The sequence below is a fragment of the Lissotriton helveticus genome, chromosome 1_1 (assembly GCF_964261635.1).
Source record: "Lissotriton helveticus chromosome 1_1, aLisHel1.1, whole genome shotgun sequence".
NCBI lineage: Eukaryota > Metazoa > Chordata > Amphibia > Caudata > Salamandridae > Lissotriton > Lissotriton helveticus.
Genome location: NC_136057.1, coordinates 1,418,223,551 through 1,418,248,443, shown reverse-complemented (window position 1 = coordinate 1,418,248,443; position 24,893 = coordinate 1,418,223,551). Strand labels below are relative to the sequence as shown.

Genomic DNA, 24,893 nt, shown 5'->3' with positions numbered 1-24,893 from the left:
AAAATCCTTTCTAAAGTGTAGTAGAAAAGAAACGTTACAAAAACAAATCTACACACTTCAGAATCCCTTCTTTTGTGTGAACTCTTATTTTAGGCTGCATAGGAATACTCTTTTATTACCTACAGTTCAACCATCCTACTGAAAGGGCCTTTCTAAGTACACGCCGTTTGTCTTGCTAACAGGAGGCTGGCATTCCTCTCCTTAATGTCAGACCACCAGCCCTGCTGCTTCGAGGTGGGAACTTACTGAGTTGTTCAGCCTTGAAAGAAAAAGTAGAATATCCATCTGTGTGCAAGACGTCACTCTGAGCACCTGAAAACGAATATGTTAGAAAATGCAGTTCCGTGCTGCATTAGACTGAAAAAATTAGATGAAATATTTTAGCATTAGCTAAACATCAAAATAAACGGGCACTTATTTCTTTGCGTGAGATTTAGTATTTTATTGCAGTGTCTCAAACAGCAATGTTACAAACGTTACATACAGTGTATAGATCTTAAAAACGTTTTCATACATGCAAATGCAGAATATTGCCTCCTGCCAAATAAAAAGTAATTTGAAAAAATCAAAGAAAGATTTAAAAGCCAAAAGATTTGGGGCAGGAACGAAAGCAAAGAAACAGATATACTCCCATGCAGCGCTTAAACAAAAATAAAAAAGTAGTTTCCTAAAAGTGAGTGGCTGAAGGATTGAAGACACCCAATCAGAGAGATGGTAAAAAGGTTATGCTCCGTGGGATGGACAGCCACAAGATGCACAGGCTAAAACAAGGTAAGCCATGAATACAAATCAAGCAAATAGGATTGACTGTAAAATTAACCAGTGATAAGCATTGGTTGGGCTGCAAGCCCCTATTGTTCTTGGTAAGCCCACAGTGTGTTTTTGACAAGCAGGCAGCTTGCGCTGCCTAGCATGTTTGACCTAAAAGAAGCACCAGAATGCAATCATCGCTGACCGCATCAAGGCACTTGTTATTTTTTATATATTTTTTTATTTTCAACCTTGCTGCATAGCAGGCGTGCTGCTGTACAACATGGCAAAATAAAATATCAACAAAGCTAAATAGCTCGAATTTTCGTTTTTTCCAATTTGTTTACTTTCAGCCATGCTGTTGTACAGCATGACAAAAAAACATTGATAAAGCCTATAAATCTCGTACAGGAAACACCTACTGGCTTTGCATTTGCTTGTTTTTCCAGAAGGCAGTATGCTGATATTAAACCAAATCTATGCATGAAGTGCTTGGTGAGCCCCATATACGTTTTGCTCCTCGTACGCCTTAGACTGTAAAACAGTTGCAGATGGCTCGATTGTAATCATTTTTAATTTTACTCTGACATGTATGGCCACTTCTGGGCTTCTACTAGCAATCTGATGGCTCAGAGTGTACACTAGATGTGGATTAAACCCAGATCAGTTGACTGGGGGTGAGTGTTTGATTTGCTCAAACGCTCCGTCCATCATCCCCTTTTGTATCGCTTTGTTCGCCCTAAGTGTGGCAGGGTATGCTCAGACGTGAGTCCCTTGCTCACTTGGCCACTGGATTCAAGATAGCCTGGCTGATGAGGATTATGAATCCGAAACCGGTCCAAGGATGCTTGTTTCCGGTCCATGGAAGACATGGCTTGGCAGTTCGGGCTGTACTGTTCCCATGAGGCACAGGGTCAGACTGATTTGCATATAGCCATGTCTGAAATGGGGTGGCTGAGTGGGCTAAAGAATGGTGGTGGATTAAACCCAGATCAGTTGACTGGGGGTGAGTGTTTGGCTTGCTCAAACGCTCCGTCCATCATCCCCGTTTGTATCGCTTTGTTCGCCCTAAGTGTGGCAGGGTATGCTCAGACGTGAGTCTCTTGCTCACTTGGCAACTGGATTCAAGATAGCCTGGCTGATGAGGATTATGAATCCGAAACCAGTCCAAGGATGCTTGTTTCCGGTCCATGGAAGACATGGCTTGGCAGTTCGGGCTGTACTGTTCCCATGAGGCACAGGGTCAGACTGATTTGCATATAGCCATGTCTGAAATGGGGTGGCTGAGTGGGCTAAAGAATGGTGGTGGATTAAACCCAGATCAGTTGACTGGGGGTGAGTGTTTGATTTGCTCAAACGCTCCGTCCATCATCCCCTTTTGTATCGCTTTGTTCGCCCTAAGTGTGGCAGGGTATGCTCAGACGTGAGTCCCTTGCTCACTTGGCCACTGGATTCAAGATAGCCTGGCTGATGAGGATTATGAATCCGAAACCGGTCCAAGGATGCTTGTTTCCGGTCCATGGAAGACATGGCTTGGCAGTTCGGGCTGTACTGTTCCCATGAGGCACAGGGTCAGACTGATTTGCATATAGCCATGTCTGAAATGGGGTGGCTGAGTGGGCTAAAGAATGGTGGTGGATTAAACCCAGATCAGTTGACTGGGGGTGAGTGTTTGATTTGCTCAAACGCTCCGTCCATCATCCCCTTTTGTATCGCTTTGTTCGCCCTAAGTGTGGCAGGGTTGCTCAGACGTGAGTCCCTTGCTCACTTGGCCACTGGATTCAAGATAGCCTGGCTGATGAGGATTATGAATCCGAAACCGGTCCAAGGATGCTTGTTTCCGGTCCATGGAAGACATGGCTTGGCAGTTGGGGCTGTACTGTTCCCATGAGGCACAGGGTCAGACTGATTTGCATATAGCCATGTCTGAAATGGGGTGGCTGAGTGGGCTAAAGAATGGTGGTGGATTAAACCCAGATCAGTTGACTGGGAGTGAGTGTTTGATTTGCTCAAACGCTCCGTCCATCATCCCCCTTTGTATCGCTTTGTTCGCCCTAAGTGTGGCAGGGTATGCTCAGACGTGAGTCCCTTGCTCACTTGCCCACTGGATTCAAGATAGCCTGGCTGATGAGGATTATGAATCCGAAACCGGTCCAAGGATGCTTGTTTCCGGTCCATGGAAGACATGGCTTGGCATTTCGGGCTGTACTGTTCCCATGAGGCACAGGGTCAGACTGATTTGCATATAGCCATGTCTGAAATGGGGTGGCTGAGTGGGCTAAAGAATGGTGGTGGATTAAACCCAGATCAGTTGACTGGGGGTGAGTGTTTGATTTGCTCAAACGCTCCGTCCATCTTCCCCTTTTGTATCGCTTTGTTCGCCCTAAGTGTGGCAGGGTATGCTCAGACGTGAGTCCCTTGCTCACTTGGCCACTGGATTCAAGATAGCCTGGCTGATGAGGATTATGAATCCGAAACCGGTCCAAGGGTGCTTGTTTCCGGTCCATGGAAGACATGGCTTGGCAGTTCGGGCTGTACTGTTCCCATGAGGCACAGGGTCAGACTGATTTGCATATAGCCATGTCTGAAATGGGGTGGCTGAGTGGGCTAAAGAATGGTGGTGGATTAAACCCAGATCAGTTGACTGGGGGTGAGTGTTTGATTTGCTCAAATCCTCCGTCCATCATCCCCTTTTGTATCGCTTTGTTCGCCCTAAGTGTGGCAGGGTATGCTCAGACGTGAGTCCCTTGCTCACTTGGCCACTGGATTCAAGATAGCCTGGCTGATGAGGATTATGAATCCGAAACCGGTCCAAGGATGCTTGTTTCCGGTCCATGGAAGACATGGCTTGGCAGTTCGGGCTGTACTGTTCCCATGAGGCACAGGGTCAGACTGATTTGCATATAGCCATGTCTGAAATGGGGTGGCTGAGTGGGCTAAAGAATGGTGGTGGATTAAACCCAGATCAGTTGACTGGGGGTGAGTGTTTGATTTGCTCAAACGCTCCGTCCATCATCCCCTTTTGTATCGCTTTGTTCGCCCTAAGTGTGGCAGGGTATGCTCAGACGCGAGTCCCTTGCTCACTTGGCCACTGGATTCAAGATAGCCTGGCTGATGAGGATTATGAATCCGAAACCGGTCCAAGGATGCTTGTTTCCGGTCCATGGAAGACATGGCTTGGCTTTTCGGGCTGTACTGTTCCCATGAGGCACAGGGTCAGACTGATTTGCATATAGCCATGTCTGAAATGGGGTGGGTGAGTGGGCTAAAGAATGGTGGTGGATTAAACCCAGATCAGTTGACTGGGGGTGAGTGTTTGATTTGCTCAAACGCTCCGTCCATCATCCCCTTTTGTATCACTAGATTTTGTGTCCTAGGCCTCACAAGTTGTTGAAACTATTTCAGGGACTCTGGCTTAATCGCCTAAGTACTGTGGCGGTTGAGTCGGGGTGGGCAAGCAACTTGAGGGACAGCAAGAAGAGGTCAGCAGAGGCAAGCAACACGAGGGACGGCGGAAGAGGGCAGCAAAATGACGGACATCAGGAGGAGGCAGTAGCCTGATAGACAGCAGGAAGAGGGCCAGGGAAGGGTGGCAAGCAACGCCACGAAGAGCAGGAGGGGAACAGGGCAATCAGCGTCGCAGGAAACGTCTTGCAAACACATGCACCCTTATGGAGTGCTATGTCAGCGACCCTTGACCCTGTCTTCTGGCAGGTCGCTCCCCCTCACCGCACAGCTCCACCAGGCGGACGGTGTGTTCCTGCTGCTTTCACTGCCGCTGCCACAGGTTCGAGGCTCCTCTGCCTCGTTGGGCAGGTACTGCTGAATTCTTGTCTTCTTTACATTCCTGTATTACTGCTCATTATTTTGCCTGATACCCTTTGTATTGTCTTCCTCGTTTTCTCCCCTGGGCCCCCTGTTTTTGCCTTCTGTAACCCCTGCCTCACCCGTTTTCCCGCTGCTGCCCCGCCCCCTGCTCACCCATTCGCCGCCCGCTCCTAGCTGCTCCTCCCTCCCACCAAATGGTGCCCGCTGCGCAGCCGTGTGCAGCGGGCGCACCTAAGGCAAGCCTGTCTGCGCCTGGACCGCGCCCAGTGACAGACCCACTGGCCCCCGCGATCGTCATGACACCCAACGACGCCGCTATGACGCCAACACCCTCCACGCACTCAACACCGGATGACCGCACACCTGTTTCCTGGCTGCCCCTAAGCACACCAAAGGACACTTCTCCTGCAGGAGCTGCAACTTCACCAGCCTCTGAGCCGCCAAACCACCCACCGTGACAGGACGCAACCACCTCAGATGCATATTACTGAACACCCGCTCCGCACTCAAACACACCTTCGAACTCTGGGACCTGCTTGACACGTCCTCCCCGGACATGGCCTTCCTGACAGAGACCTGGATGAATGCCTCCTCAGCACCCAACATCGCCATAGCCATCCCGGACGGCTACAAGATCACCCGCAGGGACCGCATCAAATTTATCAGGCCCGCAAATGAAGTAACCACTGGTATGAAATCCTGAAGAAGGCTCTGCCGAAACGCGTTGGTATTCTACAAACATTACCAGTGTTTCCAAAAATACAGCTTGAATTATCTCTCAGCTTAACATTCTGTATATGAATCATCATGTGCCTTATAAATTGTTTTTGACCTATCGTGGTCACAGGTTATACCATTGTGTTTGAATATGTGGTTCTAATCTGCACAATATTATCCATTATGTGTATGTAGTTATATATTGGAAGTATCTAAATGTATTTATGAATATTTATATATGTTTATTCAAAAAATCTCATTAATAAAAAAAAGAATATAGTTTTATAAACATGTCTACATGTTAGTTCTTATGATTTGCACTATATTTTTGTGTTTCTAGAGTTTATATATTTGCCTAATAGTATCTAGTACTCTGCCCGGTACAATTTTCCTTCCTAAAGATCCCTTAAGGTGTAAGGCAGGGTTGTAAACCATGCCCCACTAGATTCTCAGGCTCTGCTCTGAGAAATCTCAAGAAAGTAGCGAGGACTGTAGACATCTTCTGAGCTCAGAGGGACTAGACCACACCATGCAGCCAGGGTCATATTCATTATATCCTCTGATGCTGCATCGGGATGTGTGGACATGTGATACGTATCCTACGTGTCACAAGGCACACTGCATTCTTCGCAACTTTTTCAAAGCATGTGCTACAAACCCTGAGTCAATAAAAATTAACATACATGATTGTTCATTCACTTTAAGTCCACTGTGTCAACAAATAGTCTTTCAACTTTCCGGATCTATGTGGCTCGGGTCTCGAGTTGTTGGGGTGGACTGCAAGGGTGTGAGGACTCATCTTGCCCATAGACCTCCTGGAGAATGACTTACCCTTATCCACGTCAAAATAATCACCCATCCCTTTGACTTCCCAACTGACATCATTCCCATGGCTGCCGTGTTTGGAGCATATTACTTAGTTTAGCGAGTCCTTCCATCTTCCACCTTCTGAAATTAGATGTATTGTGGGTGACTGTTTTCTTTGATGTTATTGTAATACCTTTTCGTTTCACCACCGTCCAGGTGTTTCTCTCAAATGGGAAGCAGAACTTCCCTCCACTTTGGATGTTTCTCATCAATACAAGATCTCCTTCCTGGATGTTGGGTTCTCTGGCATGTCAAGCTTTGCTAGCTGTCATTATTGGCTCCTCGCTTTTGCTGACTGAAGTTTATACTCAGTGGTTCTGGGGGCCAGGAGGTGGCATGAGGTATATCCTTTATTGCTTTCCCAAACATTATCCCTGCTGGATACCTCTGGTAGTATGCGCCTGTCGGCTTCTAAGAATCGATTTATCAACTTTACAATGGTAGCAGCGGAGAACATCCACCACACACATCACATATTAAAGCGCCCAATTCGAGGCAACACAGTAATAGAAAATGGTAGCAATATTGGATAGAGTGCAACACTAGAATACACTCAGTTACCAAAAAGTGTCTCTAGAGTGATGGGGAAAGTCATCACTGGTAACAGGAACAAAGTTTGTCAGGAGCACGCTAGCAGTTAAAATAAATACATTATTTATGTTTGATGGTCAACCAAAGGATGTCAGATAGATTTAGAATGTTATATATTTATTAATTCAAACAAAAGTTTGGTAATCATAGCTAATATTGACAGAACAACAGTTTTGTTGTACTGGTAAGTTAAAAAAACATGTATACTGGGTTTTTAGTCACATGGAGGACAATGATGTGAGGTAGGTATGTTGTAATAGTTGTTCAAGCCAATCGGGGCGCCACTTACTACAACCGACTCATGTTTCATCACAAAGGACTTTTTCAAGGCTAATGTTGACGTGAAGCTACAAAGTAGTATCGAATTCTCGTATGTGAATATTCAAATTGCTGTGTCGCAGCAAAAGATTGTGTGAAGAATATGTAGTATCCATACAGATAAATCTGGAATTAGGGGAACTGTGTACACAGAACCATTTGAGAAGTGATATGATCGCCTGTAGATCAAAGGATACCAGACTGAACATATGTTGTCTTCAACACTGCCTTGCTGCACAATGGTCCAGAGAGGAAGGTTCACACAAATGATCTAGTGTTGGTAAAGACCAGAATTCATCACTTTCTGCAGTGGTGGAACAGCAACAATCTGTTACAGGGTCAGCCTTTCAAAGACCCTTTACTGCAAGCCGACATCACCACGGACACATCGCAAACAGTTTAGGGTACATCTCCATCTCACAGCAGTGCAAGCACTTTGGACCCCACAACAGCAGGGTTACCACATCAATAGCCTCATACTCATAGCAATCCAGCTAGCCCTCCAAGACTTCCTCCCGCAGATACAGGGCAAGGTAGTATTAGTCCGAACTGACAAGAAGACAGCAATGTACTCATTGCAGAAGCAAGGCGGCACCTGCTCTCTCTGCCTTTCCCTTGTAGATCAAACAAGTTGGATTGGGACCCTTTCTCACCACTCCTGCTTCCACTAGTGGTGCACAAGATGCAGCAAACATCCCAGACATCATCCTCATAGCTCTCACCTGGGCCAGACAACCATGCTGCTCCACTCTACCCGAAATGTCTTTCAACTCATCCATGAGAAGCTCCCAAATAGGCCGACTCTTCTCACCAAGAACCAAAATCCGATCGGACATCTAGAACTCAAACCGCTCAATCTAGCAATTTGGCACCTGAGAACTTAAAAGTTCAGCTACCTACACAGGAGTCCATGGACATCCTGAAGGAAGCATGCAGGCCAGCTACATCGCAAAATGGAAGAGGTTTGTCCACTACTGTATTCCAAAGCATATAGATCCGTTAAACCCTGCAGTCCAGGACATTATATGCTACCTCCTTCATCTACAACATTCCAGGTTAGCATACACTTCCATTAGACTCCACTTAGCAGCCATAGACACTTAATGCAGAATAGAGAACGTTCCTCGTTGTTTTGTATACCAGTCATAAAGACTTTGTACTAAGTGCCTCAAAAGTGATTTCCCCAAGGATGCCTTAACATTGTCCTTACCAGACTCATGGGTCCCCCTTTTGTGCCAAGGCAATCCTGCCTCCCTAAGTTCCTCTCCTAGAAAGTTGTATTCTTAGTGGCTATAACATTTCTCAGATGTATTAGTGAACTGCAAGCACTTACATTACAAGAACCCTATATCCAAGTCCGCAAAGACAGGGTAGTACTGCAGACCAATCGAACGTTTCTGCCTATGGTGATTTTTCCCCCCTTTCATCTCAACCATACCATAGAACTAACTCCCTGTTTTCTTTTCACAACCACAGTCAGTGGCAGAGAGAGCCCTTCACACTGTAGACGTCAATAGGGCTGTCATGTACTACATTGACAGGAACAAACCCTTTTGTAAGGCAGGCTGGCTGTTTTTATTTTTAGTAACCCCCGAAAAGGTCAGCCTATTCCTAAAGCAGGAATTGCTAGATTGATAGTCAATTGCATCCAGACCTGCTACCTTAAAGCCTAACAAGTTCTTTCTGTTCCTTCCTGGGCACGCTCCACTCATAAGAAGTCCATTAGCTGTTATCTGTGAGGCAGCGACTTGGTCAACTCAGCACACTTTTACCAAACACCACGGTGTGAATTGAAGGAGGAGTTACCATATACCTCAGACTTCAAAAAACCTGTTTAAAGAAAAGCAAGTTGCAAATGTCCAAGCCCAATACTAGACACCAGAAGTATGTAGAGCATGTGAATCTACAGCACTACACAATAGAAATAAATGCTTAGAGGGTAAGTAACATTTTCCATATATATATCCTAATAGATACATAGAGGGCCTTTGGGTCAGCCGCCTTCTGTTGTTGGCCTGTCTGGGTGTTATTTACACTAACCGTCCATCCATGACCGAATACTACATTCATCAGTCCAACAAGTACCGACTTGCACCCACCTGGGTGATCCACTATTGAACTACAAGTACCAGAATCCCGAGGGGCGATCCGGAGGAGGGGCTAGCGGTGTGCGCTCCATTGCGGTGGTTTTTACTACATGAGACTATTTCAATTACTTATTGCAAGCATATGTTCGCAGTGTTTAGACAGCAGCATACTTTTTTTCTCCTACTTGTATTCTTTTCAATTGTCTTGCATATGTAGTTGAGTTTGTGTCCCTTATTCTGGTTCTGTCATTGGGTGAGTGCAAGAATTACTCAGTGGGTGGATGAAAGAATACATGAGTGCAAGGACTGGTTTTAGAGGGCAAACTTGATTGCTTATTGAGTGTGTAAACCCATAAGTGACAGAAAACTCACTTTCATGCATTAGCCAGACAATCTGCATTGCCAGTGCTTTTTCAATGTAGCCTTCAATAGTCTGGTGAGATGTCTCGATTTCTAAAATATGAGACCTAACATACACACATAGAAGGGCTTTTGGTCAGCAGGCTTCATCCATTCACCTGAATTGTCATTCACATTTTGCTTCACAGACCACAGCATGTAGCAGGTGTCAGTGGGTCAGCCAGCTTTACCCATTGGCTCCCTTAACGTTGAGCGACGGAACAAAGCAAGTGCACATTGTGCAGATCCGTTTAAAAATAATTCCATTCCCTTCAGTGCAAGCTAGTTATTTATTTCGCTTACTTACCAGGTGCACTGTTAGATGTTGCTTTTTTTGGCATTATGAGATTGTGGCTGCTTGCAATTTGAGAACTTGGTTGGGTGACAATTTCTTCTTGCCAGCTTCCTAAAAATAGTCAAAATGTGAGACACAAAGAAAAGGCTTTTAAAAAAAAAAATAGTAATATATCCATGCCAGGGTTTTAAAAAAAACACATTTTATTGCTAGCATATGGTGACTACGTTTAGCTAGGTGGTGGTCTGTTTTATTTTCTTTTTGTGGCATATGCTGGCAATTAAAATGTAAGCAAAAAAGTTAGCATTGTACCAGCATGCCAATGCTGGTCCTGTTGCCTTTGATAGTGCATGTTGGTAATGTGATTCCCCAGGTAACTCCTAATCTTTCCCCTTCCCAATCAGTATTCTTCCAAAATTCTGTTCTAGGTATCGTTGTAACAATTCCCGCAGTTCATGAGTCCTCTGGTGCAGGGACTTCACCTGTCATGGTTGCTCCTGGCCTTCGGATTGAGGCTTGTTTCTCAGACCCATGGGAGCGGGAAATGCTACCACATCACCAGCTCAAAGAGCTGTACATCACTTAAGATTTAATGGAGAGGATTCCCACTTTTATAAAATGCTGTTTTAACTGTGAGGCTGGTACAGAATACTTCTCTGAGTGTGTTGTTCCTAGAGTAGGACACATAGATCACAGGGCTGAAGTTCCAACAAGAAGGACCGGTTATCTGCCTTTTCACAAAGATGCATCTCTGTCTTAAAACAGTATTTATCATACTGTAAGACAATGTTATGATGAAGGTCCCTATACTGTAGATTGAGGCCAAGCAGGGTGCTGTTGTTTGATCTCTCTTGGTGCAAGAATGGGCTCTGATGGTGAACAGCATGTGTCTCTACCCTATGTGACCCGACAGCCTGTGAAACTGGTATCCTGGCTTTTTCTTTGGCAAAGTGAACACTAATGTAGAATGCACGCAGGGTGCGGGGCCAGTGCGGCTGATTCTGAAGTACCAGTGCTCATCCTGGGATCTAAAAGGGTGCACAAGGGGTGACCTCTAGCCTCATATTGGATTATTGGCCATGTCCTAGTTGTTGGCGTAAAGTGGCAGTATAGTGGTGTTTGTAGATTATAATACCGAACAGACCTTTTTTCTGGTGTAGGTGGAGTGCGATGCCTATCCCTACTAGCCCCACCCGTGAAAAGTAGCCTTTATTATATATGAGCAGATTCTATTGTTAGAGGTAGAGAAGAGGATGGGACCCAAAAACACCCCACTTTGCTCAGGTTCTAATTTCTTCTTGGCCAAGGAAGAAGTGCTTTTCAGAGTACTGTAAGAGCTACTGTGATCCTGGCCTGATGTCAGTCTGTGAGCCAGTCTCCCACATGTGAGGTGACTTCACCTGAAGTCTACAGAGCTTGTTGAAGAACTTGTGGTTAGCTGAGTACCTACAAGGCTGCCAGCATGCTCAGAGAGGGAAATAGTGTATCTGGCCCTGCAGGATGGGAGACTGCCCTGGCAGTGAAGCACTGTGCTGTTCAAGCAGTGTGGAGCTCTCAAAGGTTTGGACTTGTTACTGGTTGTGAAATAAGGCCTGATCTGAGCTGTGAGAGATCTCCTTGCCTCCCTATGTAGTTCATATACGAACTGCTTGAAGTAAAGACAAACTTGAGGGTCGGCGTGTCCTCTGTCATCATTACAAAACGACTAGAGACCTTTTCTGCCACTGTCCCCAACGTGCGTTAGTCTTGGGGCTCCCAACAACAATACCATAGCAAAGGACCCTCACAGGTCTGGTGGTGGAAACTGCCAAAGACATATATTCGCCGCAGAGTCCTACTGTGCTGTTTGTTCCCAGAAACAAGATCCAAGCCACAGGGCTGCCTTCCACGATCCTATACCTCGTGGCTGAGGTACTGACTCACCTTTGCTGAACCGCATCACTCCAAACTAGTAACATGTCATGGAATGTGGCGGGTATTATGAATAAGGTGGGTACCCCGGAGTGGGAGACCCTGCTCGAGGGGAGTGACATTCTTCTCCTACAGGAAACGTGGGCAAGGGAACCACATCATATGAGGGGGTACGATATATACGAAATCCCGGCAAAATGGAATGGTAGGGGGAGACCTTCGGGTGGGTTGGCAATTTGGGTGGCGAGTCACATTGGGTGTCAGGTGGAGAGTATGGATACTCTCTCCCAGGACATCCAGTGTCTTCGCCTTATTTGGCCTGGTAAAGGGACTTGGGCAATTGTAAATGTCTACTCCCGACCAGTTGCTGTGGGTAATGAATCTTCCACCTTAGTCGAACTCTCATCCTTTCTAGGTCAACTACCTGCAGACCTGAAGATAGTGATGGGAGGGGACTTTAATTGCCATTTCGAACCACTCGAGGGTCTAATGGAGGGACCATTTACAGCTGAGGATGACTATTGGGGTGTCCCACCCTCCTCCTCGCCCCACCCTAAAGCGTGGTCCCCGCTGGCAATACAACTCACCTCCCTTACTTTGAACTTTGCACTGAGGGCGTGCAATGGGCGCACTCCCTCCGATACTCCATCGGTGTGCACATTTAATAGAAAGGGGCACGAGTCCAGGTTGGATTATATTTTTATTGATATATCCTTATGGCCTAAAGTGCAGGACTTCAAAGTGGTATCTAGAACAGATAGCGACCACAATTGTCTCCTCTTGGAAATTCAGCACCCAACCTTCGCTGTAGGGTTGGCAGTCACTGATGCAGGAGGTGACCAGAGGGACATACTCCTCACCTCAAGTAGACGACGGGTGAAATGGGGGAAGTTGGTCAATAACGAAAAAGCCATGAATAAGTTATATGGTATAGCACTCCCCATGCTTCAGGAGGTGGATGCTCTAATTAGTCAACCCAGACTCTCTGACTATAATGAGAGACTTTCCGGCATCCATCAGACTTTGGTCAGGGACCTTGCTGATGTCTTCAACCCGGTGGTGCCCGCAAGAAGGAAAGCTACCCGTACTGCGACTTGGTACACTCCCACCTGTAGAAAAATCAAATCCGACCTACTTTCAGCCATCAAAGAAGGTAGTGATAGGGAGAGGGTTGCAACCCTGAGGAGGGAGTACAAGTCTGCGGTGGCTAGTGCTAGGGCTGAGTGGGATTGGAACCACTGGCAGGAATTGTTTGAAGCCCTGAAGTGCAGAGATTCTAGGAAGTTCTGGGCTCTGGTAAATAACGGTACTGGGGTGCTCACGCCTGCGGTAGAGCCTAATATTGCCCCCTCTGTGTGGGAGGCCCACTTTGGAGCATTATACCATGCAACTACACTATGGCCTGATGGGTTGGCGACGGATTTTCCATGTCCCTCAGACACGCCCCTGGAATTCTCTCTAGGCGAGGTGAAGACAGCGTTGGAGTGTCTGGCCTTGGGGAAGGCACCGGGTTTGGACAAGCTTCCCGGGGATTTGTTTAAGTACCATCCCGATATCTGGGCCCCGTACCTTCTCATTTTATTTAACGCTATACTAGGAGGTATGGCGGTTCCTTCCTCTTGGTTAGGGGCCGAAATTGTCCCAATCCATAAGAAAGGTTCCCCTCTAAATCCAACTAATTACAGGCCAATTAGTCTTATAGATGTCCCCCAAAAGCTCTTTGCGCGTCTCATTTTGAACCATCTACAAGACTGGGTAGAGGACAATGACATCTTGAGTCCTCTGCAGGCTGGCTTCAGGAAGAATACGTCGACCATGGACCAGATCTTCCGCCTCGTCCTCCTTTACTGGAAGACCGTGATCATCGAGGGGGGAAGACTGTACATGGTTTTCGTAGACCTGAGGTCAGCCTTTGACCTAGTCCCGCGCAGAAAGCTCTGGGAGGTGCTGGAAAAGCTGGGAGTTCCCCCCCAGCTACTCAACATCTTAGTCAGGCTGCATGAGAACAACTATGCGCAGGTCAGGTGTGGGAAGGATGGCAAATTGTCATCAAGGTTCCCCGTCTCTCGAGGAGTGAGGCAGGGTTGTGTCCTGGCACCAACCCTGTTTTGCTTGTACATCAACCATGTCATCTCCCACCTGGAAAATGTAAATAACAACGACGCTCCTTGCCTGGCAGGAAGGAGGGTACCGGCAATTATGTTTGCCGACGATACCCTCCTTCTTTCCAAATCCCCCATGGGGATTCAGAGGATCCTGGATGGATTTGGACTTTTCTGTGCTCAGCACGGGTTGGAGATAAACACAGAGAAGACAAAGTATATGATTTTTAATCCACCCACTAAAACAAGACCTAATCCTACCCTGGGGACGGCCAGCCTCGAGAGGGTGTCCACCTTCATATATTTGGGGGTAACATTACAGGAACACTTATCTTGGGACCACCAGATAGCACGCTCAAGGGTAAAACTGTCTCAACTGTCTGGTGCAATTCTGAAGGTGGCCAATTCTTCGTCCTTTAAGCCTGTGAGCCCGGCCCTCGAAACCTATAGGTCCCAGGCCAAGGCAGCGGCCACTTATGGCTGTGAACTTTGGGGGCATAAAGCGGCGAGGGATTTGTCTACAGTCGAAAACAGTTTCTTAAGGCGTTTATTGACCCTTCCGCGTGCAACGCCACTGCTGCCCCTGAGAATGGACCTGGGGTTACCCCCTATTGCAGAGGAGCTTGTGTCCAAACCAGTGAAGTTTTGGCACAGGCTTTGGTCCACGAACGAACTGCACCATTATAGGGAGGACCTCACCCACGTCATGAGTCTTAATTATGGTGGAAAAATTCCTTGGCTTGTCTCTGTCAAAAATGAACTAACTTCAATGAATCTCCGTGACCTTTGGGAGGACCCAGCGCGAGGCTGTCAAGCAATCTCGCGTAAAGCCCTGTCAAAAATTTTCAAGGACAGGTCACTTGCACTTCTGGTAAATGCACAACACAGTGGCACCCTTACTCTGCGATTTTTAGAATCCAAAAATTCATATATTTTCGAACCTTTTATGGATTTTATTTTTCCCATCCTGGCCAGAAAACTTTTTGTCCAGTGGAGGCTTGGCACACTGCCTACTAAAACCTTCACATCCAAGTGGTCCAACACGGCCGATAAATTTTGCCCATGCTGTAAAACCCACTTGGAAGATGATCTTCATATCTTATTCGTGTGCCTCGCCTACCAAAGGCCTAGGAAACGCTGGATAGCACCACTTTGTAAAAACCTAGGGTTCAGAGAATATGCACAGGCATATAGGATTTTGAAAACTAGTACCCTGGGTCACATCGTGTTTGCTGTCTCAAAATTTCTCATGGCTATATGGTTGATCAGAAAAAAGAAAGGATCTGCTGAACCCTCTTGAATTTTTAGTGTTTTAAATCATCCCCATGCCGGGATGGAGCATTCTATAATATGTAATTCTCTTAAATATGATGTGTATTTTAATGTATGTGTGTTTTTATTGTCTCTTTTATGGTCTATATGACCGAAATAAAGAATTTTTGGATTGGATTGGAGTAACACAAAGCCTGAAGTAAAATACTGTGTCTGGAACTCAGAAAGATGATTATTAACAGACTGAGCTATGGCCTACGTAGCTAAATAGCTGCTCATCCGAGCCATATTGTGAGCTCCGGAGAAGGCTTTGACTGCTTGCCCTCCCTACCATGAGAGGCAAATGCAGAAGAGGTGTCCTTGTCCAAGTTTGCAGAACCATATTAGCACGGTCCCAAGACACCAATGGCAAACAACACCATTATCAGCCACGGTTCTTGCCTAGGAGCCCCTGATAGTCCTGTGGTCTGTCGAACAGGGTCTGACAATCCTTTTATCCCCAACTAAAAAACTCTGTTGTGACATCCTCCGGACATTGCTTCCCCGAAATGCTTTGTCGTTTGTGTACATTACGAATTTTTTAATTTATTATAATATATGTTGAATGAAATGAACTAAAGAAATTATGATTTCTATAAACTAGATTGATATTTTTTGCTCTAATGGAAGGGCGACATTTGATTTGATTTTGAAATTTATAAAGTGCCACAATTACACATGGGCATCAAGGCGCTGTAGAGAGCCGTCCAAATAACCAAGCTTAGCCTATAAAATTGAGGAAAAAGTCTATAACATGTACAGCCAGGTCTTATGTGCCTTCCTGAATGGCAACAGCTGAGGGATAACCCTCAATTCCAAAATCTACTTGCCGCAGCGGAGGATGTTCTGTCCCCCCATTTCTTCTTTTTAGTTCTAGGTACCATGAGCTGATTTTGATGTGCTGATTGCAGGATTTTTCCTGGACGATACCAGCGGAACATATTTATGATTCTTGCTGGACTGGGGAGGAACATGGCCTGATGCACTATGCAGAGAGATTTAAACATAATACGTTTTTTTTAATGGGGAGCCAATGTAAGGCCTCTAGTCACATGGTGACTGACTGACGCTTAGGAATATCAAGGATCAATCTGGCCAGTGTATTTTGTACCACCTGGAGTTTATACTGGGTGCTCATGTTAGCGTCCAAATATAGCGAGTTGCAATAATCTAGGCTGGACATGACATGGGCAAGAGCAACTTGCCTAAGTGCTGACTGCTGAATAAGTGGGAAGATTTCCCTGAGCATCCTAATAATCCAAATGCACGTTGCCACCCTACGATAAGTCTGGGCCTTAAGATTGAGTTCCATATCTAAAAGAACTGCACGACTTTTGGCCTTATTCTCTGGACTGGGACAGGTACCTAGTGTGTCTGGCCACAATCTACTGTTCCAGCTGGATGGTCCCGTGCCAAAGGCTACCACCTCGTTTTTTCCCCCATCCAGTTTTAAAAAGTGTTGGCCCATCCAGTCTACCCCTGCTGACATGCATAATGAGAAATTATCTGCTGTAGAGCATAAGTTCTTGGGAATTGACACAATAATCTGTGCATAAGCGAATACTTTCAGTCGAAATGCTTGGATTAAGGCCGCCAAAAGGGCCACATAAAGTATAGAGAGTGTGGGACTTAATGACGAGCCCTGCAACACTCCACATGGCAGAGTGAAGGCACTCCACATGGCAGAGTGTAGGCACTCCACATGGCAGAGCGAAAACCTCTGAGTAGAAGTGTTGTAGTTTCACCCTTTGTGTACGATCCAAAAGAAAGGAGGACAGAAGTGCCAGAGCTTGATGAGTGAAACCCAGATCTTGAAGATGCTCCATCAGTGGCAGAGGCGAAATGGTATCAGACGCTGCTGATAGATCGAGGAGTATCAAGGCTACCCCCTGTCCTTCATCCACTAGACGCCTAATGCAGTCTGTTACTGAAACCAGCGTGGTTTCCATCCCTTGATGTTTCCGGAACCCAAACTGAGAATTATCCAGCCCGCCCTGCTGCTCCACCAACTCCATCATGTGGATATTGAGGTGTTTCTCAAACCTTTGCTGGGCAGAGAGACAGTGAGATGGGACAATAGTTTTTGCAATCCATATTATCTCGGTTAGTTATCTTTAAAAAGGTGTCTGATGATTGCCTCCTTCCATCTCCCAGGGCAGTACCCGGAGATAATTACCTGGTTGATTAATTTGGAAAGAGGTTGTGCTATGGTCCTAGCTGCCATGTGGTGTACCAAAGGTGGGCAGGCTTCAAGGGGAGACCCTGATTTTGTGTTAAGAAGATATTGTTCCACCATCTTAGGAGAAAGAGATGGAAAGACAGACAATAATTTGGTCTCCTGGTCTGTTTGAACAGAGGTCTGCCAAGATGCCAGATGCGGCCTTCTGATCTGAATTGGCTGCTTGGATGCATTAGATGATTCAGAAAAGGGGGTGGTGATGAACAGAGTGTCTGAATTAAGCAGACTACTCTTACCCAGTCCAAAGATCAGGGCTTGATCCATCACCGTTATTTATCTCACTGCCCCATCCCAGCTCAGAACCTGGCTATATGCAAATTAGTCTGTCCCTGGCCCAGTGCATCATGGGAACAGGGCAGACCAAACTACCAAGCCAATTCTTCACCAGAAAGGAGACAAGCTACCGGGGACCGGTTTCTGCCATTTCAGCCTCTTCGGCCCGGCTTGCTTGAATCCTGATGGAGCAGTGAGAAAGGGACTCATGTCTGAGTATACCCTGCCACACCTATAGTGGCCAAAAACGATTCAGATAAGGGGGTGGTGATGAACAGAGTGTCTGAATTAAGCAGACTACTCTTACCCAGTCCAAAGATCAGGGCTTGATCCATCACCGTTGGATGCATTAGAGGCTGCTTTGAAACCTTTATGAATGTCTACAATCTTGGATTGAAAGAAGTTTGCTAGCTGGTTGCAAAATTGGTGGGAGCCCTCAGGTTCTCTAAGGCCCAGCGAGGTGGAGATTTGTTACACTACCCCTTTGAGTGCAATACTTGGACTTTCCCTCTGTCAGGGCTATTTTAAATTCCTTAATATGATTTCTATAGCTGATTTGTTCTTGCTTGCCCTGGTTTTAAATCCATATGCGCTCCTGTTGGCGACATGCCTGCTTGAGCATTCTGAGTCTGTCATTGTACCAAGGGGCTGATGGCGAACGTTTTTTTTGCCTAGCTACCCTAAGGGGGGCTATCTTCTTACCTGCCAACTCCAGCCTCTCTGTGAATACCTTTGCCCCCTTATCTATGTCTTCTGAGATTTCGATGGGTAAGCTATCTAATGTTTTGGACAGGACGTCAGCAGATGCCCCCTTCCAATAACTTGACCTGGTCGTGGTTTGGAGGGACTGTCTACTACTTGCTGAGTACAGAGATGTAAAGGAAAACGCTGCAGCTCACTTTGCCCTACTTATCTTCTCACTTGGTCTAGTAACTTGGTGCTCCCAGCGACATGGTAATAACAGTAGAGATGCAGTCTATTTGTTCTTGTTACTTAGATTGTGTGAAACCTTGGCGGTGAGGGCTGGGGCACGCAGAGTTGCATCGGCTTGATTTTATTAAATTACTGACGCGCTAGGTACTCTGTAGTAAAGCTACACTTACTTTCTTTGAGTCAATTCAATGGTTAAGGGAGGCAGATTATGACTTGGCCAATGGGGTGGTCGCCTGAACCCACCGGCCTGCGGATCCCGGTTGGGGGGGTGAGTCTATACGTGGGCAGAAAGCAAAAGTCAGCTTCATGTTGGCAGGTCTATCAGGATAAGTCTAAGTTAGGTTCAAGAAAGTGTCTTCCTTACTAGCAGGTAGAATGAGTAGATCCACACCTTGCTAAACATTCAGGACAGAGACTTACAGGAGAATCTAAAAGAGGAGGGTACATCGGTGTCCAGAGCGGCACGGGTGATGGAATAGATAGTCTAATAATAACCATGCTCACTGAGGCTGTTCAAAGAATGATGGTGTGTATGATTTATCGTCATCAGCGGTTCAGGGGGTCGGCCAGCCGGTCGTCTGTGCTCGGGTCTAGGGGGCAAGCTGATAAAGTCACCGATTTATCTATGTAGTCTATACATGTCTTGTACAATTAAAGGTGCAGTTACTTACTATCTGCGGTAGAAATGACAATCGATTTCTCGAGGTGGGCTGGGCGATGGTTTAGGCTGTAAAACGAATGATTAAGTGTAAGTAGACTAACAGACACTCTATTCTTTAATATCCGGACGTGGGTACCGGCCCTTGGGTTACAGTAAGGGCCGGGAGGGTTTGGGAAGTAATGACACCTGTGGGCGGGAGATCTCGTTACAATTACAACGTCACGTAGTTAAGGCACTACCTTGCGTTGTAAGGTTTCCGCCGTATTCCACGGGCTGGAATTGCGAGGAAAAGTATTTAAAGTTCTAGTAATAAAAGGAGGGGGGGGGGATAATCCTAAGTGATTACCGGGTCGTGCATTATCTACTCGCTAAATGTCGTGCTTTTCAGAACCGACATCTGAAAGTTAAAACCGGGAGCTATTTAATTACGGCGTGGTGAAGGCACTATGTAAATGTAAATGTGTTGGACTTGTAAAGCGCACAGCTGCCCGTAAGCGTCCCGGCGTTGGAGACCGCTGGGGAATCCGTCCTGGCTTTCCCTGTGAGATGGTCCCTTCTGGGTATCTCCAAGGTGAAACCAGGCATCCCCGGCGTCTGTGGGGGGCCGTTGTAGAGATGAGGCAAGCTTAATGCCCAGAGTTGCCGAGTGTGATCCCTGGTTAGAGTAGGCACCGAGGCGAGAATTGTCGAGTCCGCTGACCCTGGTCCACGACCCTGCCGCGTCAGGGATTGAACCCTGGTCCCGGGCCGTCCTCTGCTCCCGGGTCTGCCGCCTCTAACCAGTGAGCCACACCACTACCTTGCGTTGTAGGATTCCCGCCGTGTTCCAAGAGCTGAAATTGAGAGGAAAAGATTTAAAGTTATTTTAATAAAAGGTGATAATCCTAAACGGTTGCCGGGGCGTGCAATACATGCTCACTAAATGTCTCGCTTATCGGAACCGGGATCTGAAAGTTAAAAACGGGAGATATTTAACTCACGGGCCATGTTGTGTTGCCGATATGCCGGCTGGTTTTAACGGGGGTGGGTCGGTAATACTTACTAAGTCTCCTGCCTAATATGGTTAGTGAAAATGCCTTCATAAGATTGACATTAGATGCTGTAGTCCAGTGATTCCATAAACACACTTTGGGGTCTCATCTAGCTTTACCGGACATGAGACGGGAGCGATTTTTTAAATGTAATAGTAGACATGCTTTCAAAATGCTGTGAATTCACAAAATTACATGCTTTTACAGTTATTTGCATTCCTCACTAACAGCGTTTGTTTGTAAATGTCATGACCATGCCCTTCGATGTGTCTTTATCGGACTGTGGCCAAGATATTGATCTGCAGATAGTGAACTGCACTGGAGCTCAGAGTGGGGTGCTGGCCTGTGGCACCTGTTTGAAAACCCCTTCTGAAGCAGAGTGTGGGTTAGGACCTCTTATCCATTTTTTGTGTCAAAACGAGGCCCAGTGGTGCTTTTTAGACTCCTTTGCAGTTTTATATTTTGCAAACATAGCCCCAGGGCATTGAAGAGATTTTCATGAGCACCAGATTACATTATGCAATGTCAGATTCATTTTATTTAAAGACCAGGAGATTAAGTGATTTGCTGACAGACAAAGCTAGGACTTGAACCTGGTTCCCAAGATCCAAAGTCAGTAGCTCCGGCCATAAGGCCGCATCCATATTTCTCAATTTATGTGTGAAAGTCATACACAAGTGGGGTGGTTAAATATGATCATGTGTAGTGAGCAAATTCTATGCTTAAATAGTTTTCTGAAGTAAATAAATGGCAGAGGAAATTCTGGAAGGTTCACCCAAGGTTTTGCTTGGGAAAACTTCCAAGGGTTTGTTTTAAAACTGGAGTTGGGGGACATAGTTCAGCACCTTTGCACCAGTGGTGCTGAAACGATTTGAGAGTAGGAGGTGAAGCTATCATTATTACATCACTGAAGTTATATGGTGTGTGAAAAATCCTAGCTTCTCACAAAGTGTAGCAAATATATTCATCAGGAGAGGGCAAGGTTGTAGAATGTAGCAGGTGGTGCTTTCTGACGCCCACCGTCGCAAATATATTTCTAAAACATTGCGTGTAGGACACTGTCATTTGCAGACAGCACATTTTCCATTGAATTGCCACTACTTTTGCACAGAGATACAGTTTTACTCAGGGCTGGACTGGCTACCGGGCGTTTCGGTGTGCTGCCGAGCTGTGGGCTCATTTCTCTGCAGTGGGGGCTGATTTCGTTGATGGGGACCTGCGTGCGTTTTGAAATAAAAAAAGCAAAACGAATTTTGTTCAGCACACGCAGGTCCCCATCAACGGAATCAGCTCCCAGCTCGGCAACACACACAACCGCCGGGTAGCCAGTCCGGCCTGGTTTTACTGATAAAAGTCTATGGTGTGTTCAGTTGTTTGCCGATTTGCAAACATCGAGGTAGCATAGAGAACAACTGGTGCAAAAGCTAGTGGCACAGATCTGGAATCTTCACTTTATAGAAACAAAGCCTAGGGGGGAAAACAAGAATCAGTTGGAGTAGGGGGTGAAATGAGAGCATTAATAGATACCAGTGCCTCATGTTTATTGCTGCTCCACTGCCTCACTGTTGTCTCACAATTTCTTCTCAATTCTTTTCTTCCCATAGTTGAATCTGATGCTCTCTGTGCGAGAGAGCATCCTACAGCAGCGCTTCCCGGAGTTTGTGCAGGACTTCATGAGAACCATGTACAGTGACAAGAAGTACCCCAAATGGGCCGTCGATGCACTGACCTCAGTCAACATCATTCTGGATTAACGCATAAGGACTTGTGATTCCAAGCCCTTGGAGAGTCATTAACGCTAACCCGAAAGTTGACTTTTGGAACTATTAGCTCGTATCTAAGTTGTACGGGACCACTCAAGCCAAGGACTGAAGGCCATGTAGCAGAAGGAATTGCTCATTCTTGTCCCATGGATCTTCCTAATCAATAACTTGTACTAGAGCGCCGGGCAGGGCACACCAGAATCCAGAGCTGCATGGTTTTCGCCTAACTGCTGGTGAAGGGGTAAACAGTAGAGAGCAAATGCCTGGAGATCTGCGTCCAGTAAACAGTGCCTCAGATCCTTGAATTTGTTGTACCTCTTGCCTTTGATGTAGGACATTTGGAAGTGGAGGAGGAGGAATAGACTTAAAATTGCATGCGTGTCCATTCACTTTTGTATGTCCATACCGCTGTGCCGCATTGGGTGTGTGAGCACTTCCTAGGGTTGATGAGAGCTGTTTGGTAACCAAGGCACAGGAATATGCAGTGGTGGCGGGTTGTTCGCTGGTGATGGTTTTTGCTCCTGCGTCTTCATTGTTGATTATAGTCCACGAGATGGGTAGAGCGAGAACATGGAAAATCAATCTCCTAATCCGCATGTATTTTAACATCTTTTTGTTTATGTGCTGAATGGTCCCGTATGCCACCAGAATGCACAGGCCAAAGAAATACCATGTCCACAGATATATCGAGAAGTAGTAGGTAAAGTCTGAAATGTTGGTGTGTCAAGACATTACGTTATGAATCTATGAATGTATATGGCTTACCTGGTGCAGTTTACACTGCATCTGGGAATTTTTGGGGTAAACAACTCTTAAACAGTTTTATCATTTTTGCTATTGGCTGCCAATTTACCTCCCTTCCCCTTTCCTAGTAACTTGCTGTTTATTTGAGAAGTCTCCCTGAGCTCTCTTGCCTTCTTGTGAGAGCTGACTCTAATTTTGATTGTATCGTCTGCGGTAAGACTAGGTGTGAAGACTTCTCTCCTCTTCTTGTGAGTCTTTATTAACGCTTTGCCCATGTCTCTTTCATTCCTGGCCCATCAGGATCATACGATCACTCAGGACTTTTAACTTTTGCATTTTTATATTTTCCTTTTTGGTAAATTTCTTTATAATGCTATTTTAACATGTAAATGTTACTGGAGTCATTTTGAACAGTTTAACTTTCATACATGCTTTCATAAAAGTTCCAAATTAAATGGCGTTTGTTACACAACCAACGGCATGGCTGCATTTTATGCATCATGTAGCATCACTAGCCTGCTCCCCAAGAAGGAATTCCAACATGGCACATCAGATTGTGTAACAAAGCCTTGTATTGGACATTTTGGGAATGGGTCTCTTGGAAGAAGGGGGACAAAGTATAGGCATTTGATTTTAAGTATAAACTTTTATATATTTTCAAAAGCTTTTGCAGTGAAATGTTTCACATTAAAACGCCTTAACCGCGGAAGGCGTTCCATTGTGGGGGCCGGGCCGCGCCGGCCAACGGATTTGCGCAGCACTACGGAGGTAGTGCTTGCGATGGCCGACGGGCGCAAGGAAAGGGTTAAGATCCATCTGTTCACACACGTAGACGGATAACCTTTGTTGCAGAGAGGTGTGTTGGCTCTGTATTCAAATATCAAGCTGTATCAATTTAACACCTTCCAATAGGTTTTTATTAAAGGATCTGTATACTGCTTTCCCCATTTTTCCAAGTTGACTTTCGGGAACGGTGTAGTGTAAAACTATATTTGACATTGACTGTGACTATCCAGATTTATTTCTTTTGATTTTGTAATGGAGGGAAGAAAGTTCTCCTCAAAGGCAATCTAGTCTTGAATTTGTTAGTAGCTGAAGGAATGCTGCACCAAATATTAGGATGTTTGCTAGGAATACATTTGTTAGCAAGAAGGACAAACATCTTCACACTGTGATGTGAAGGGGGTGTGATCTAGTAGTAATGTTACTTTTTATTCAGCTCTGATGATACACGACCACATACGTGTTCTTTGGAGTGTAGATCTGTCAGCTTTGTAAACTAACTGTTCCCTCAAACAAAGGACTGTATACATTGAGGATTCATATTGTTGTAAGAACGTAATGTGAACTAGCACATCTTGGACACAGAAACTGGATGCCTGTGAGTTCGCCTGTTTCAGGCATCATTAATCAATTTAGGAATAAGGAACCCGCTGTGAGAGTGTAGTAGGAAAAAAGTTGTGTACCATACTCCTAAAATAAGGCACCTTGTGAAAGTATGAGTGGAAGATAGGTGTATAAATGTGATTTGTATTAACATTCACTTCATTCACTTTTCTTGCCTTTATCAGGACATAGATCAAATTGGCTTTTTTAAACTGATGTAATGATAGTGCTGGTTCATTCTTTCTCTTTTTTAATTATAGACGTCTTTCAGTGTGATTTTGTTTTACTAACCCATTTTTGCTTTATTATAAACAACGTAATCATGTCTTTTTGTTGAACATTTTGTTGACCCTCTGGCGCACACCTATAACTCTGCTTCAGGGCCTTTAACAACTGGCATAGCACTGTCATCTTAGATAAGAAAAATAAAATGGTTTTAATGTATGTTGTGTGAGTGCACATGGGTGAGAGTGAGTTTGGGTGAGAGAGCATGTATATGTGTGAGCATGTGTGTATATAGATTGTGTATGTCAAAATGAGTGAGTAAGATCAGCAACAGAATGCGAATGAGTGATTCAGAGTGAGAGTGAGTGCACAAGAGTAGGTGAATATGAATAAGTGCAAGTCAGTGCTAATGATAGAATGAGCGTGAATAAATAAATGTAAGTGATCATGTGTTGTTATGCT

The 24,893-nt window shown here is 45.6% G+C and overlaps 1 protein-coding gene across 1 annotated transcript in view; it reads left to right on the top strand.

Moving 5' to 3' along the window:
* The window catches only part of QTRT1 (queuine tRNA-ribosyltransferase catalytic subunit 1), a 345,830-nt gene extending 321,299 nt beyond the window's left edge, over nucleotides 1-24,531 (top strand). The window contains exon 10 of the mRNA XM_078685122.1: nucleotides 21,918-24,531. Within this exon, the coding sequence (XP_078541248.1) occupies nucleotides 21,918-22,067 (150 nt within the window). The 3' untranslated portion in view covers nucleotides 22,068-24,531. The remainder of the gene's footprint in view (nucleotides 1-21,917) is intronic.
* Nucleotides 24,532-24,893: the final 362 nt, after the last annotated feature.